A 16,529-nucleotide genomic window follows, 5' to 3' on the forward strand; every position below is an offset into this window, starting at 1 on the left:
TCTGCTTGCCTGGCTCAGAGAGCCTGCTCGCCCAGCCCCCAGCTGGAGAAGTCCCTGGGCCGCTCAGTCCGGATCTCCTCTCTGCTGCCACAGCGACTCAGTCTGTAATGTCCGAGGCGTCTTTGTTCTCTCGTCCCACTCTCCGGGATTGGATGGGGCCTACCTGGCTCTGTGTGTGCGTTTCAGCTGGGAATCGTGGTGGTATGCGTCCAGCACACACTCGGACCCAGGAGCCCTGCCGCTCCCGGAGAATTCGCTGTCTGGGCGCAAGGCGCGGGGGGGCTGGGGGAGCCTGTTCGCCGGCTCTAAGGGCCTGCTTGCCCCGCCCATCCCCTGGGCCTCTGCAGCGTGTTCTTCTAAATAAAGCTTTATTGGAACTCAGCCATACCCTTCTTAAGCTATTTTCTCCAGGGCTGCTTACACACTACAAAATTGCAGTAGCAGTCCCCTTGGATGAATATATTTATGCCATCTGACTCTATAAAAACTGGGCCAGGCATGGTGATGCATGCCTGTAATCCCAGCACTCAGGAGGCTGAGGCAAAAGGATTGCTGTGAGTTCAAGGCCAGCCTGAACTGCGTAGTGAAACCCCATCTCAAAAAGACAAAAAAAAAAAACAGTCTGCTGACCCCTGAATTACAATCGGAGCCACCCAGGGGTGGGGTACATTTCTCTTCCAAAATTCTCACCTCATCCAGGTCCTGGAATACAGTCAGTTCCCCTGATAGGCAGCACCTGCAGGTCTCCTCAGAGGACAGGCCCAACCTGAAGACAGGATCTTAAAGACCAAGCCCCACATACCTAAATCCAATTTCTGCAGAAGCTAGAAACTCTATTATCTATTGATAGTATAAGAAATACAAGGTAATAAGAGTAGCAGGAGCTAATTCTTGAGAGTTGGGTAATCTGTATATATGGTGAATGTTTAAATAAAATTTTATTACAGTTTAAAAAAAAAAAACCACATTGCCATTAATCCTCCTCACAACGCATTCCCTCACTTTGAACACTTACCTCATCATCTGGCCACTTGCTAAAGCAGTTCTGGAAGTCCTCTTTTGTGAGTGTCTTTATGTGGTGTGATCAAAAATAGAGCAAATACTGCTGCTGAGTGTCACCCAATGGAAAGGCAGGCTCAAAAAACATTACAGTGTGTCCTCATCCACATTATTCACTAGATCTGGTGTGGTACAATTTCTGGCTCCTTCCTAAACTCAAAATGACCATGAAAGGTCAACATTTTGAATTGATTCAGGACATCGAATCAACCATAACAGCACAACTAAAGAAACTCATGAAAGAAGATGTCCAGAACTACTTCAGAAAGCAGCAAGAACAATGGGATAAGTGTGTCTGAAGCAAGAAAGGCTATTCTGAAGGGGGTTAAGAGTAATGTGTCTTTTACTGTAATAAGTTTTTAAACATTCATTGCACTTACCAATCACACATGCCAGACTTTCAGCCACATGTTTTATATACAGCATCCTAGCTCATAAAATCATTGCTGTGGTTCTATTAAACTGTAAAAGCAGATGCTACAATTGATCTTAGCCAAAAGACTGAGAAACGATCATCATGGTCCTGTGAAGCAGGTAGTGCTACTGTCCTTATTTGCAGGTGAGAGGCTGGGTTGCCCACAGGTCCTCAGGGTTGATGCCAGACTTTACAATTCACATAACTCCCCTGTGATATTGACTAACCTGGTTCCCATTAGAGACACCTTTCTAGATTTATTACTGTTCTTTATAGGTTCAACCAAGAACCTTGCTCCCCCTATCCCTAGGAATATCACGTTTCATTCTATGAATGCAACCTGCCTTGCACATTAGACCTGAGAACACAGCCAGCTGCTCTCCCAGGCTACAAGAGCTGGGTGAGCAGGACCTGGCTGAGCTACTGAGTCACCTCACTCCTGAAGAAGGAAATTGCTATACAGCAGCGGCTGCTTTCAGCTGAACCAATGACAAGGACACTTCACCGGTGACTTGGAAGCTTGCTGTCAACAGGTCTGCCAACTCAGCACAGATGAATACTCATCTACTAGTTTGAGAGTTGAGTTGCTTGTTCTCCAAAAACCAATAGTTTTCAGCCTGCTTGTGTCAGTTACAGGGCACAGGAGAAGCTTTGCCTTCAGTCTTAAGACAATTCAGGGACATGAATGCAGTTGTCCATCACCTCAAATATAATCTGAACCTTCCTACCTTGGCCTGTCAGGTGGTCTGTGGTCTGTTCCTGCCCTCCTATCCAATTCTTCTCATACCACTCTGCCTTACAAGTTTCATAAGCACAAAGTGGATGGATGGACGGATGGACAGATGGACAGATGGTCAGGTGGATGGATGGATGGACAGATGGATGGATGAATGGATGGATGCATAGACAGATGGATAGATGGACAGATGGATTGATGGAATGAGGATGGATGGATGGATGGATGGATGGATGGATGAACGGACAAACAGATGGACATATCATCATGGGTGGGACATAGTCCCTCTCTGATCCTAAGTTTCTGCATTTTAAAAAGTGGTCTAGGCTTGGCTGTCTAAAGCCCCTTCCAGGACTAAGACTCTTTGGCATTAAAAATCAGTATTCACTCAGCAAATCCTTGCCAACCTCTCCTCTGAGCTAAGTTCTACAACAGACACCAGAGATAGGATGATGAATAATATCTATGCCCTTGAGATGTTTGCCCAAAAGTAAAGACTGAGCCAAAGAAAATAGTTTCAAACTAACATGGAACTTGAGACCAAGCTCTGTATTCATACAACCTATGCACAAGCCCAGCTCTAGTATTTCCTTGAGCAAAATATTTCTCAGACACCTGGAATTTCTTGAGAATTAAATGAAATGAAATTACCACCCCCATCATCTCTGGCACAAAGAAGAGCTCAACAAATGTTGGGATGACTTCAACAAATGACGACAGTGACAAACTTTGACAATGATACTTGGCCCCCGTGTGACTATACCCATTTCTATGACTTACATCTGTTTGCATCACCAGGTACCCATGTCATTTTAGTGGTAAAATGTTTTGAACTTTGAGCAGTCATGATTATCCAGAGAAACAAACTACAGGATACATTCAGAGACATGCAAGAGATTTATTATGAGTATTACCTCACAAGATTGTGGAAGGTAGGAAATGTAACCACGTGGCGGCTGAAAGCTGGGGAACCAGGGACCCTATGACTATGGCTCTGTGACCAAGACAAAGTCCTGAGGCCTCTGGGTATCCAGGAAGTGCTTGTTGGTACAAGTCCTGTAGCCCAAAACCTGAAGGCCCAAGAACAAGGAACTGCAAAATTCAAGAGCAGGAAAAGATGGTTGTCCCAGTTTAAGAAGAATGAATTTGTCTTTCCTTGGTCTTTATGTTCTCTGCCGTCTATATGATGCCTGCCCACATTAGCAAGGGCAGATATTCTTCGTGGTTTACTTTTACAAGTGCTAATCTCTTCCAGAAACGCCCTGCCAGACACATCCAGAAATAATGTTTTACCAGCTATCTGGCCATTTCATAGACCAGTGAAGCTGACCCATAACATCAGTCATCACAAACTTCCCTCTCAGATGAGGGTACCATGCGATCAGAGACTGGAGCCATACTCAAAGCCTGTGGTTTACAGAGGAGTCCTGGAGAAGACGAGGCCGAAGCTGACCTGCAAGGTAAAGAGCAGTAGGCCAGGCCTCCTCTGTCTCCACTTTGTCCTTCTCGGTGGCCAAAGAGATCTTTCAAAACTGCACATGGGATCAACCGATTCCCTCCATAACACCAGTGGCTTCCTGTTGCACTTGGAATAAAATCAAATATTCTAACTATGATCTACAAAGTCTTGTGTGAGCTGGTCCCATCTTGAGCCACCTTTGCTCTTCCCCAGGCATTCACACTGCTTGCTTTGCCTCAGGCTCTGTGCACTAGCTGTTGTCTCCGTGAACAGTGTGCCTCCCTCCGCTCTCCCCACGCCTGGCTCCTCTTCATCCTCGGAACTCAGCTCAAGGTCATCACTCCATAGAGACCCTCACCCACTGCACTGCTGGATATTGCTCCCTGAACACACTTCATTCCTTCCTCTGTTGCCTTTCACCTGTAAGCCAGAATCTCTCTTTGTTTCCTTCAAAGCACCTGCCAGTATTTGAAACTGTCACTGGCTAGCTTGGGCTCTTGCTTTGGTAGAAATAGAAATTAAAATTAAGCACAAATTTTTTAAAAAGCCTTAGTTAAAAAGGTAGAGGGAAGGTAGGAAAGGATTCTGGCTTAAGTAGCTGATACAACGGTTCAGATTGCCCCACCTGCTAAAAAGCAGGAGGTCAGCTCTTAAGAGTTAGACAGTGGGCTGTGGTGTGGTTGACCATTACCTCAGGACTGGTTCTGGATCTTTATGGCTGAGGGATGGTTTCATTCCCAGGAAATGATTGTGTCTGAGGGCATGGTCTCAAACATGTGAGGCTTGCTTTCCTGGAATCCAGGTGACCACAGGTTTAGAACAGTTGCCAGAGGGTTCTGGTTGTAGCTCAGTGACCATGTAAACCTTGGCATCTTCAGTCTTAAAGGGGGGTGATATGTAAAATCAGGGCTAATCAGCCCTGTCTGGCCAGCTTCTTAAGTGATCCACATACCCTTATGCAGCCCTGGTAATACGGTTTGTGTCTAGGCCTCGCGTACTGGGGCTTTTTCAGAGATGGCTGCATCTACAGTGTGCGATGCTGGGATTGAGGGTGTGTGATTACTAAATCAGCCCACTGATTGGTTGGCACCACCCTAATCCCAGTAGGTTAGACAGAGGATAAAAGGGGCAGAAAGAAGCTGCTAAGTCCCTGCTGCTTGCTTGCTTTGCTTCCTTCTGCCCTCCATGAACTCTTCTCCTCTGCGATGCCTGTCTGCCATTGCTACACCGCCTTGGAGCCAGCAGATTATGGACTGAAACCTCTACAAATTGAGAGCTAAATGAACATTTCCCCCTTTAACTTTGCATGTTGGGTATCCTGTCTCAGCAATGAGAAAAGTAGCTACGACATCAGAGAAAAGATTTGACCTAAGATTTATAGTAACAAAGAATACAAAATGAAAACCAAACTTTGTTCTGCTTTCACTCACTTCATTGGCATCCGTAGGCCCAAGTGAAAAGTTACGGTTCATAACAAAAATGGCTTTAAAGGTCCTGGCTGTCCCAGGAGAAAGGACAAATCCTGTTTCTAATGAGCCACAGGAAAGGGCCCAGGATTCTGCCTACTCCCCAACCCTGCGGCGGTCCCTGAGTATGTCATGACTGTGTCAAAGCCACATCGAGGAGGGCAAGGATTTTATCAGGTTTTACTCCTGTTAGCCTTGCCATGTACTTTGCCCTTGATGGCTCACTGAGCCAATAAATTCCGGCCCAGGGTAAAGGACGGGGGTGAGACAATGCTTCGAGGAGGAGAGCACAAAGCCCAGGCCGGTGTAACAAAAGAACCAGTCACTTCCGGTCACAGAGGACTTATGCACAGAGAATGCACTGGCTCTTGGCCCCTGCTGTGATCTTATTTTCCATTTCTTCCATTGTCCTGTCTCTTCTTCTAAGACTGCCATTTCTTAGTCTTGAATTTCTAGAAAGCTCTAAGAGGGTACTCCTCCAAAATTAATAAAAAGTCGAGATTATAACATAATTTCCAGTAATCCAGGTTTAGCTCTTGCTGATGGTAATTCCAACTAGGCTCGCGGAAGCCCTGAGGGCATCTCTTTAATGAATAGCTAAACTCAGTGTTTAATTCAAATGTCATCTTCAGCCCCCAAAGAGCTTGCTCTTGTAGCAGTTCCCGCATTGTCCCTGTGGTCTTCACAGCCTCTCGCACTTGCTCGGAAGGTTAAACAATCACTTACCGATCACCGGGTATTTCGTGCCAGACGCTTTGATGACATTCAGTCGAAATGCTGAGGTTCAGCTGAACTACCTCTCAGGACACATCTAAGTTATTCGAAATTCTGACTTTGTAGGGTTTGCAGTTTAAAATACTATCTATAAATGGCAGGAGGTCATCCGTGGGCATTGCTTGCAAAATCCACCTGCCCATCTGATGCTCTTCCCCTAGCAGGCTGTGATTTGCACACCGATGCTCCCCAAGACCACGTCATGGCAGGACAAGCCGCAAACCCCTCCCCCGTGCACGCTGTGAGTGGTCAGGGAGTTTGGATGGGCGCCAGCCTGGTGCCTGGCTGGAGAAGGACAGAGGCAGTGACTGCAGTGCTCTAACTACCATAGGCAGAGACCTGGAAGGCGGAGCCAGGTGGGAGAGCAGTGGCGCCGTGGTGCGGTCAGTGCGTGAAGTGGTACCTCTCCAGTTATCCTCCCTCTTCCTCTCAATGCCCAAATTGCATCCTGACAGGTGGAACAAGACCCCTGGCCACTGCAGAGCTGCCTCCTGGGCGCTTCTACTGCTCCAGGAAGTTCTGTGACCTGGGTCTCTCTTGATACTCCTCACCGCACGCACACACACACACACACACACACACACACACACACACATGCTGTAAATTGCAAAGTCCCTTGACAGCTCTTCCCGAAGGACCGCTACCTGAGATGACACCTTCCCCTCTTCTAGTCCCTTGCCCTGCTCCAACCTGCCCTCCTACGGCCCACGCAGACCCTCTCCTTCCGCTGCTCACAGCCCTCTTGCAGCTGAAAGGCCAGGCCTCCTATGGTCTGACCCAGCCCATCTCTCAACGCATGTGACTCACATATCCCTGAATGGAGCAGAGAACAGCCAGACAAAATAGGGCTCTTCCAACCACCCAGCAGTATCTGCTAACTTAGGGCCCCTGAGACCTGAATGTGCATTCCAGTCTCAGGGAATTTGTAGGAATGCAAATGTTGACTCTGGCAGTCCTGTCTGGGTGGGGCTCAAGATACTGCTTCTCTAAGGAGCTCCCAGATGCTCTGACTCTTGGCGGCCTTTTCACTGAGTAGAAAGCACGATGTCATCTTATTAACACCTGGGTACGGGGATAGGGAGATAATGACCTCATTTTAAGATCATCTGAGCTACTAAAAAAATTAAAAAGACCAAAAAAGTCAATCTTCAGATGGTTCAACCTAACCCAACAGGCTGTCCACCAACCGACTGTTGACAGAAGCCAAAGCTCATACTATCAGCGGGCAGGAAACCTTCCAGCCAAAGTTTTACATGTGTTTCCTCAGCTAGAAGCAGAGCGCAGCCTCACCCCTATGCCCATCCATCGCTTCGCATGGCTCCCCGTTCCAGACAGAATCTCACCCCAGGAAGCAGACTTCTCCCAAGCTCACAAGTCTAAGAGAAGACTCTGCCCTGGGATTGCCTTCTCCTTCCCTGCTCTAATGTTCAAATCCTGCTGCGATTCCAATGCATGCCCAGAAGCACCAGCACAGCCCCAGCTTGCATTGCAGAGGTCAGGTGGGAAGACCCCGGCAGATAGCAGCATGGGTCTCATTTTCATTTGAAAGCCCCAGCCCTGGGGAGGTTTGTGAGTGTGTGGGAACCCACAGCTCCTGGCTCCTCCCATGGCAGCACTTCTCCAGCTCCAAAAAGCCCGGATTGTGAGAAGAAATAGGGTCAGTGGATGGATGAACTTGGCCCAAGAGAGTTCTGCACAGCACATGCTCACAGGCACCCATCTCAGCTGCCCTTCTGAAGGCCGAGGACCTGAGGCACAACCATAAGCAAGACTGACAAAAACCATGAGCAGTAAATGGGAAATTTCAGGAGCTGCAGTAACATGCGCCCCTTTGTGAGAAGCTTGCTACCAACTCCAGATGTTCAGGACATCAGGTTCACGGTGCCGTCCACTGAGAGGGCACTGATGGGCTTCTTATGCCCTTTGCCTATGAACCACAGTTCCACGGTTCTCAACTCCAGCCACCCTTGAGCTGCGGTAATTTGAACAAACACCGGCTCCTGGTTCCCTCCCAAAATCAACTCAGTCAGAATCGGAGGTGGGCAGGCAGGCATGGCTGGGCTCCCAAAGCACAGAGAAAGCTCCAAAGCACGGTGTTAGAGATGTCATTTTCCAAGTTCGAGGAAAAGCACCTTTCCCAACTTCTAATGTTGCCTTTCCCAGCTTCTAAAACTTCACTCCTTTTTTAATGCAATACAGGATGTTGGCAGTAACAAATACTGTCTTATACTTTCAGGACACAAATCACTTTTACATGCACTGCCTTATTAGATTCTCAAATCAGCCTGTGGAAAGTGCTTACGCCGTTACAGAAAGATATATGATGTGCTTGCTGGGACACTAGGAGACAGAAAATGGAAACAACTTGAAAGCCTGTGAGAGGGCGGTTAAATACAGCGCTGGCTACTCATGCAGTGGAGAATGCTATAGGTATTAGGAATACTTAGATAGATCTCTATACCTGGATTTAAAAAGCTAGCCACAGTGTACTATTGTATTTTTAAAAGTCAGCTTCAGAATCATAACAGTAAGTGATTCCTTCTCTATTGTTTTTAATCCCCGTGTGTGTGTGTGTGTGTGTGTGTGTGTGTGTGTGTGTGTGTGTTTGTAAGCACAAAGAAATGGCTGGGAAGATACACATTAAAATATTATTGGTCCTATTGCTTGGGCTACCATCAGACAGAGGTGAAGGGAAGAATCTGTCTCTACTTTATACTTCCATATTTTTAATTTGTTGCAAAAATTATACTTCCACACTGTTTTTTAAAATCTTCTAAAACAACACCCCTGAGACAAGTTCCAAGAGAGATAATCATACCCACTTCTCCGAGGAAGTAACTGAGTCTCAATGATGGGGAAGAACTTGATCATATGGCTAAACACTGGTGGTACATTAGTTTGCAATTTATATGCCTACTGCGTTTCACATATATTACATACTGTGTTTCATAAATATATTACTCAGCCATACAGAAGGATAAATTTGAGACATCTGTAAGAAAATGCCTGCACCTCTAGACCACAACACTAAGTGAAATAAATCAGACATAGATTCAATATCGCATGGTGTCTCTTATATGAAAAATACAAAGTATAAATAATTTAAAGGGCAAAATAAAAGATACATGATAGGAAACAGGGAAGTAGGGCTTGTAAGATAGGGAAGGGGTCTGAGGATGGGGGGAGGCAGGAGGAAAAGGAGGGGGAGGGGGAGGAAAAAGATCAAGGTGCGATAGGTACCGGGTGCTGATTCCCACAGTGAACGGCCTCACGCTCGTCTGTGCACAAGGACCCAACAGGCAAACTGCAGGCCCTTCCCGGAGGACGAGGAAGGCCAACATCAGAGGGTGAGCCTCAGCTCACCGGGGTCAGAGTTCCCTCCGCATGTCCGTAGGCGGAGCACTCTCTGCCCAAGGGCGCTGGGCAGACCTGGGAGCTAACAGCTCCCTGCTCTCCCTAAGGTCGCTAGTGATAGCTGTCTGTCGGTGCAGCCAGGAGCGTGGGCATCAGCCCCTTCAGAGCTGTTCCTTTCCTAATAAGGAAAATTCACTTTACACGGCAGCGCAGCGGAATGTCCCACGAGGGAGCCGAAACCAGAAGGGCACGGCGCTTACTAAAAGCACCCTTGTTACCAGGAAACATTTGCAAATATGTACAGGGATCTCGGTACAAGTGTGCGTGTGTGCGCGCGCGCATTTTACACACAAAAACTTTTCCAGGCTTCTGAAATCCGCTCCAGTGGAAGCTTGTCTTTCCAATTGCTGTTGAAGTACTTTGCAATTCACTCTTAAGGGGGCGGGTACTTTGCGCCTCGCACCTTTGGACGCTGGATCTTTGTTCTGACTCCTATTTTTCCTTCCTGTCAGGTGCAGCTCATCCACTACAACCATGAGTTATACACAAACGTCACAGAAGCTGCAAAGAGTCCAAACGGATTGGTGGTAGTTTCTATATTTATAAAAGTAAGTCTCCTGCATTCTTCTATCCCCCTCTTCTTGCCATTTCCCAGCTCAGCCAGAATATCAGTCTACCTTCTGCATTAGAGCTAAAAATATTTAAAAGGGTGATATGGACTAGGGTCCATAGCTAAGAAAGCTGCAGGTCTCCTGACTTCCACATCTGCGAGATTCATGAAAAATGCAGTCCTTGGCTTCAAGGTTCAGGCAATGTGAGCTACTGCAGAGCGTGGCGGCCTAAGGGTCCTGGTAGCTTCTCTCCTTGGGAAGAAAAGGCCCTGGGGCAAGCTTAATACAGTGGAATCAGAAGGTTGCGATATTAGCAGGGGAGCAAATGGTCCTCTGGTGTCCCCTAGAACTGGCAACCCATCACCCATCGCTTTGCTGCCCCTGGGGAGCCAGGGAGGTATGAGATGTCCCGCCCTGCAGGCTCTGCACAAGACAAGACAGCTCCTCCCAGCTTCCCACAGGGGGCATCAGCCTCTGTCCTTCTCATGCTACCTCAGGAAGAAGACAATGTCACCCACTCTGACTTTGTGACCTGCTTAGGGAACCACAGCCTGGCCAGGGAAGGAATGCAAGTCTAGGTTTCTGCCTAACAGGCAGCAACAATAGCAGCACATCTCCAACCAAACCAGTTCTAATTTGTCCTCGAAATTACATTTTGGGAGCGGTGATGTAAGGGAGATGGAGATGATCAAAACGTATTACATGCACATGAAAATACTACCACACTGAAACATAGTTTGTAAAATTATTATGCACCAATAAAAAAGTAGGTAAAAAATTACATTTTGGCAAAGTAGGATGAAGCAGATATACCCAAGAAATTAATGGAAAAGAAAGAAAAAAGAGGAAAGAAAAACAAAAAGAATGAAAAAGAAAAAATAAAGCCAGAAAAACAAAAAAAAAAGAAGAGTTTCCTTTCTGATGGACCCTTATTTGGGTCAGGGTAGGCTGGAGCCATGTCAGGGGCATTTGTAACATGTTGGCCATCTAGCAAAGAGAGGAAGGGGAATTTGGCCGGGGAAGCACATTTTTAGGCTTTCCTGCCTGCTTGGTACCAGACATGATAGCTCTAAGGAGTTGCTCCAGCTTTGTATCTTTTGATACCATCACAAATGCCAGAAGAATAAACAGCAGATTCCTGGGTGTCAGGCCCTGTGATATGTTTTACATCTATTTGATCATTTAACACTGGAAAGGAACCGTGGGTTAGGCATCTGCACTCATATCTTACAGATGAAGAAAACAATCAGAGAATCCTTGGTGTTCACCCAAGTTCAGGTGGCTCCCCGCAGTCCGGCCAGGGACAGAATGCAAGTCTTGCATTTAAGACTCATGACCTTATCCTCACCGCATGCCCCCACCACAGGGACAAGGGCAGGCAACTGAGAGCAGGAAGAGACAGAACATTTGAACACCCCTCCCAAGCCAAAGCTGTCCACAAGCACAGGGCAAATTTCTGTATCATTATTCCAGCCCCAGCGATGATGATACCAGTTGGTGTATTCAGCCTAGACCACACTCAAGGTCTACAGCCTGAAGATACAAGGATGCCAGTCTTTCCCGGAGTAACTCCCACAGGCCACCCTGCCTGAGCTAATCATTCCTGTCCTTTGGAGGGATCTCAGTCTCAGCCCCAGACTTTGCCTCACCTTGCTCAAGGCCTCTGAGTCTGTGAATGTGGTCCCAGATGCACAAACATTACAGTGGGCAAAGTGCCTGACGGGGCCCTGGACAGCCAGCCTCCCCGGGGACAGACTACTGGTGTGGTCCCCAGGCTCTCGCGGACTCCCTTGCTGCACTGAGAACATGACCGACAGGCAGGGCTTGCAGGTCCTGGTTGCTTCCCTGCAGATTGGTGGGAACCATTTGTGTCCCACAGCCTGAGGCCAACCAGTAGCTCCGGCATCATCTCAGGGCAGTTTGACCATGGGGGACGCTCCCGTTCATTCTCTCCCTGAGCAAACCTAGAACTCCCTGGCTCCACCTGAAAATAAGCCACAGCATTTCTGTGCATCACACAATCACAGCCCAGAGAAGCAGCTCCACCATGAGATCTCTGAGCAGTGACCTCATGGCAAAATCCCAACCGAGCAGGGCGTCCAGGCCGGCCCCCTGCCTGGCACTGGCACTCAGAGGTGAGGCCTCAGCCTTGTCTCTAGGATGTGCAGCCTCTTGGCGTCCATCCCCCTCCTCTTGCTCTCCCTGCCGCTCCCATCCAGCTCCCTGCAGGCTGCCCAGAAATGGGATGAGCAGCCCCGCACCTGAGTGTGTTAGCTCCACAGCCATCTTCCTGCCTGGAAGCTGAGCCACAGGGGGCTTTGGAGTTCTTAGTTAAAAGAAAAGACTTGTTTATCTGTAGGTTTTCTTTATGTCTGCCCTCCACTAATCCCCCATCCTTCCCCTGACCCTGGAGAACTGAGATTTGGCTGTAATTGCTGCCCAATCACACACCATTAACTTCCCACTTAAGCTCACTTATGCCGAGTACACATTTTATCCTCTCACCCACGCAGCCAACACACCAATGCTCACAAATCATCTGTGTGCATGTTGGGACTTCTTTGGTTCTTTTTAATCAGCTCAAAAGGGGCCAGTCTCAATGCCGGCGCTGCCTGCACATGCCAGGTGTTAGAAGCCTAAGGTCCCTGACAGCTGAGACACAGGGCGCACTCCTTACAGACGGAGACCATGCGTTTTTGGTCCTCCTTCTTCCACAGAGGGCATCAGTGCTCCCAACAGAGGCTCCAGCTCTCTTTTCAATGAATGTGTGGATGTGGAGTTCAAGTTGGTACTCAAGTTGGCTTAAGAAGTTGCCTGCATCTTGGGATGGATGTTACCTCCACCAAGAACTGTCGCTCACCGAGATCCCCGTGGTGCATGTCTCACCACAACACACGCAGGAAGCTGCAAAAGGAGAGACAGATGGAAGGAAAATAAACAGTCTGTGCTTCCTCCAAACTGAAATTACCTGTTGCTTATCTAATAATAATAATCATCTGCTGCAATTTTTCCCACCTTAAGAATAAATCAGACTTAAAATGTTGATGTGTCACAACATCCGATTAGCAGCTGAGGTGTAAATTGCAGAGCACGGCAGAGCTGAGCAACGTAGGAGAGAAATGAGTAGGATCAACAGTGGTTCTCAGAAAAGGCTGGGTACAGAAGGCATTGTTGAGAAAACCTCGCACACAGTTACATGCAGCCAGACCACAGCCTCACCAGTGGTGGTTCCCCAGCTCCTAGCCCCTGAAGCTTAGATTCTGCCCCTAAAGGAGGAGATGAAAAGGTATAAACATAAAATGGGAATTCATCTCTAAACACGTATAATAGGCACCTGATAAATATTTGTTGAATGGATAGATGGATGGATGAATGGATGGATGATGGTTGGACGGGTGGTTGGACAGATGGATGAATGGATAGATGATGGTTGGATGAATGGTTGGTTGGATGGATGGATGGATGGATGATGGTTGGATGGGTGGTTGGATAGATGGATGAATGGATAGATAATGGTTGGATGAATGGTTGGATGGATGGATGGATGGATGGATGGTTGGATGGATGGTTAGATAGATGGATGGATGGATGGATGGATGGATGATGGATGGATGATGGATGGATGATGGTTGGATGAATGGTTGGATAGATGGATGGATGGATGGATGATGGTTGGATGGGTGGTTGGACAGATGGATGAATGGATGAATGGATGAATGGATGGATGGATGGATGACTGATAGGGCTGTGATATATTTAATTCATGCAATAATTAACAATGATACAAGAAAGTTCTACATTATTTTATAGTGTGTATAGTGTGGTTTTCTCCATCTCATGATATTGCTATCCTAGATACTCTCCCACTCTCAGATAAATATCCCTGTCTTAATATGTCACTCCATACCACCTACTCAAAACACTTTGACGGTTCTCCATCCCTGCAGAACAAACCTGAGATGCCCGACATGACTGCAAAACCTGCTCTGAGTCAACCACCTCCTGCCTTCTGGCCTCAGCTCCTATCCTTCCCCAACCCTTTCCCATCCCAGCAGCTCCACCTACGCAGAAACGCTGGCGTGAGCATACCTGGCTGTCGCTTCCCCGCGTCCACTCCAGGCTTCTCCTTGCCTTTCTTCCTTTTCCACACTCTACCACCAAAACACTTTGCTCGCTTCCACTGACCCTATAAGATAGAGCTCACAGACTCCCCCTAGAGAGTGGGCAGCCTTCCCCTAATACCGTCACACCCACAACTCTATCAGAGCGCTCTTCACAATGCATGCAAACCACAAGATCACACATTCTTCCTTCTCTGGACTGGGGGTTCCTTCAGAAGAGGTGAAGCCTTTGCTCTCTGAACTTCCAGGCAAAAAGGATTTGGCACATGGCAGGCACTTGGGAAAGAGGGAGGAACGGATGAAGGGCTGGAGGCGGTGTTCAGAGTGCCGCCCAGCCATTAATATTTTTGTTTCTCCTCTAGGTTTCTGATTCATCAAACCCATTTCTTAATCGAATGCTCAACAGAGATACGATCACAAGAATAACATATAAAAGTAAGTTTGGTTCCATTTCCTCCACAGCAATTACTCTCTAAAGGTTACTCCTGTCGGAAGGCAGGAAGCCAGAACAGATCATCTCTGCGGGCCCCTTTCAGCTTCATGATCCTTTAATTCTAGAAAGCCAGGGTTGGCTAAGAAGTAACTCATTTCAAACAGCAGTCCCCAGGGTGTCTTTGTCATCCACGCCTGTCTAAGGCAGAGGCAATTGTGATGATGTGGTCATCACTTTCCCGTGGATTGGCCGTGAACTGGAGACTCAGCTGTCCAGGTGGGGCTTTGCCAGTTCTGTGATGGAGAAAGTGCTCAGCATATGCTTTGGGTCCAGCCTGGGCCCAGCTCAGAGGATGTAGGGAGGCATTATGTTCATTCTCTGGGGCCCATGGATCTACAGGACTCTGTCCAGTTGTCCAGAGACAGGAAACCCAGCTGCTGGGGGCTTCCAGAGTGTTCCATTCCAGATTTCTTGGGCGGAAAAGAGAGGACAGTGCAAAGTTGAAGGAGGAAGAGAAAGGAAGGTGCTGCCACCCACCACAGCAATCCAAAAGCTGCAGCGTGTGGGAAGGCTGAGGCAGTGCACACCAAGAGATGAAAGAAATCCACACGGGGAATGCGACTTCTACCTAATCACAAGGGAGCTGCAAAGTGGGATTCAAGTCTTGGCCCTCTCACCCTGACTCTGTTTCCTCATCAGTAAAGTAAAAACTGGACTTCAGTTTTCTAAAGTGGTCTGGGCCTAGGGTTCTGCATTAAGCAACAGGTAAATAATGATTTTCACAGAAGGAAAAATCGGCATGAAAACCGTGTAACTCCCGCATTCCTGTGGTGGGTCTTTGGAGGAGCTATTACCTCGCTGCGTGTGCGGCTTGTACTTCCAATTGCAATGTGGAAAAGACAGAGAGGATGTTTATAGGTCTCGCCTTGGATGCTGGGAGGGAGAGGATGGGGACTCCTGTGCTCATTCATTTACTCATTCAACAAACATTTCCCGCAGGAATGTAATGGTAGCCCAGACACTCTCTCTGTCCACAAGCAGGCCAGACCCCAGCCCTCCACACAAGATGTTCACTGCCGGTCCCTCCCGTGTGAAGAAGCTGAGGGCGGCTGCTGGGCTAATGAATGGGTCTGTAGAACCGCTCTGCCTAGCTAGCAAGCACCTAGAAGGATGTATTAAATTGTCTGCACACTCACACACACACAGTGCCCTTGCTCGTCGGTATTCATGTGGGGTCCTCTCAAAGCACACTCTTAGATGGCTCAGCTAAGAGAGATATTTCTCTCTTGAGCGTAAATAGCACATTTATAACTGCCCATAAAAGATTATTATTCTTTTAACTTTTTTGATTAAAAAAGCATGAAAATTAAATAAAATGTTTTCAAATAATCTTGAATTTGCAGTTTAGAGACCGTGAAAAGCTATGAAATTGCACGTTAAGCCCCAACACACAATCTGACAGATTGCCACTTGTGCAGTCACGAAAGGGCCTTTTCTCCCTTCCCTCCCCAAGCACTGTTCTGATTAATAGCAAGTGATGCGGTTGCTGGCACAAGTGGGGGGTGGGGGCGGGGATGGAAGGGACAAAGGAGGGAGGGAGAAAAGGAAGGAAGGAAGGAAATGCAGGGGAGGGGAGGGGAGGGAGTACAAGGTTTGGAGAGCCCTGAAGGGGCTCTGAAGCATTCGGCAGGAAAAGCTCTACCTCCCTCAGCGCTGAGGCCCGAGTTGCGGTGGGCCTGACACAGCAGCAGTGACAAGGAGTGTCAGGAATGCGGCTCTGGAGCCAGGTCTCAGCATCACGCTAAGGCACTTATGCTGAAGGCAGGCAAGGCCTTCTCACTTCTGCAGACCTCCTAGAAACGCAGAGGGAAGCCATCAGGAGCACCCTCCCCTCCTTCTGTCCTCACTCCCTGTGCCTGCTGGGGCCATAGGAAGAGAAAGGCAAATTGAAATGAGATAAAGAGACCTGGACTGCATGGGCAGAGGTGGCCACCTCCAGCCTCGTAATAGCAGGTATTTTGTGCTCTTAAGCTCCAGCAGGGAGTAATAGGTGTTCCCCATAGGGACCTTTGTCGCACACCGGAAGGGGTCGCTTCACAGG

At 47.9% G+C, this 16,529-nt stretch overlaps 1 protein-coding gene across 1 annotated transcript in view; it reads left to right on the top strand.

Annotated features, from left to right (window-relative positions):
- The window catches only part of Ca10 (carbonic anhydrase X), a 484,596-nt gene that overhangs the window by 451,898 nt on the left and 16,169 nt on the right, over positions 1-16,529 (top strand). The window contains exons 5-6 of the mRNA XM_013519057.1: positions 9,776-9,871; positions 14,358-14,430. Of these exons, the coding sequence (XP_013374511.1) occupies positions 9,776-9,871; positions 14,358-14,430 (169 nt within the window). The remainder of the gene's footprint in view (positions 1-9,775; positions 9,872-14,357; positions 14,431-16,529) is intronic.

Source organism: Chinchilla lanigera, unplaced genomic scaffold (genome assembly GCF_000276665.1).
Source record: "Chinchilla lanigera isolate Chin_1 unplaced genomic scaffold, ChiLan1.0 scaffold00050, whole genome shotgun sequence".
NCBI lineage: Eukaryota > Metazoa > Chordata > Mammalia > Rodentia > Chinchillidae > Chinchilla > Chinchilla lanigera.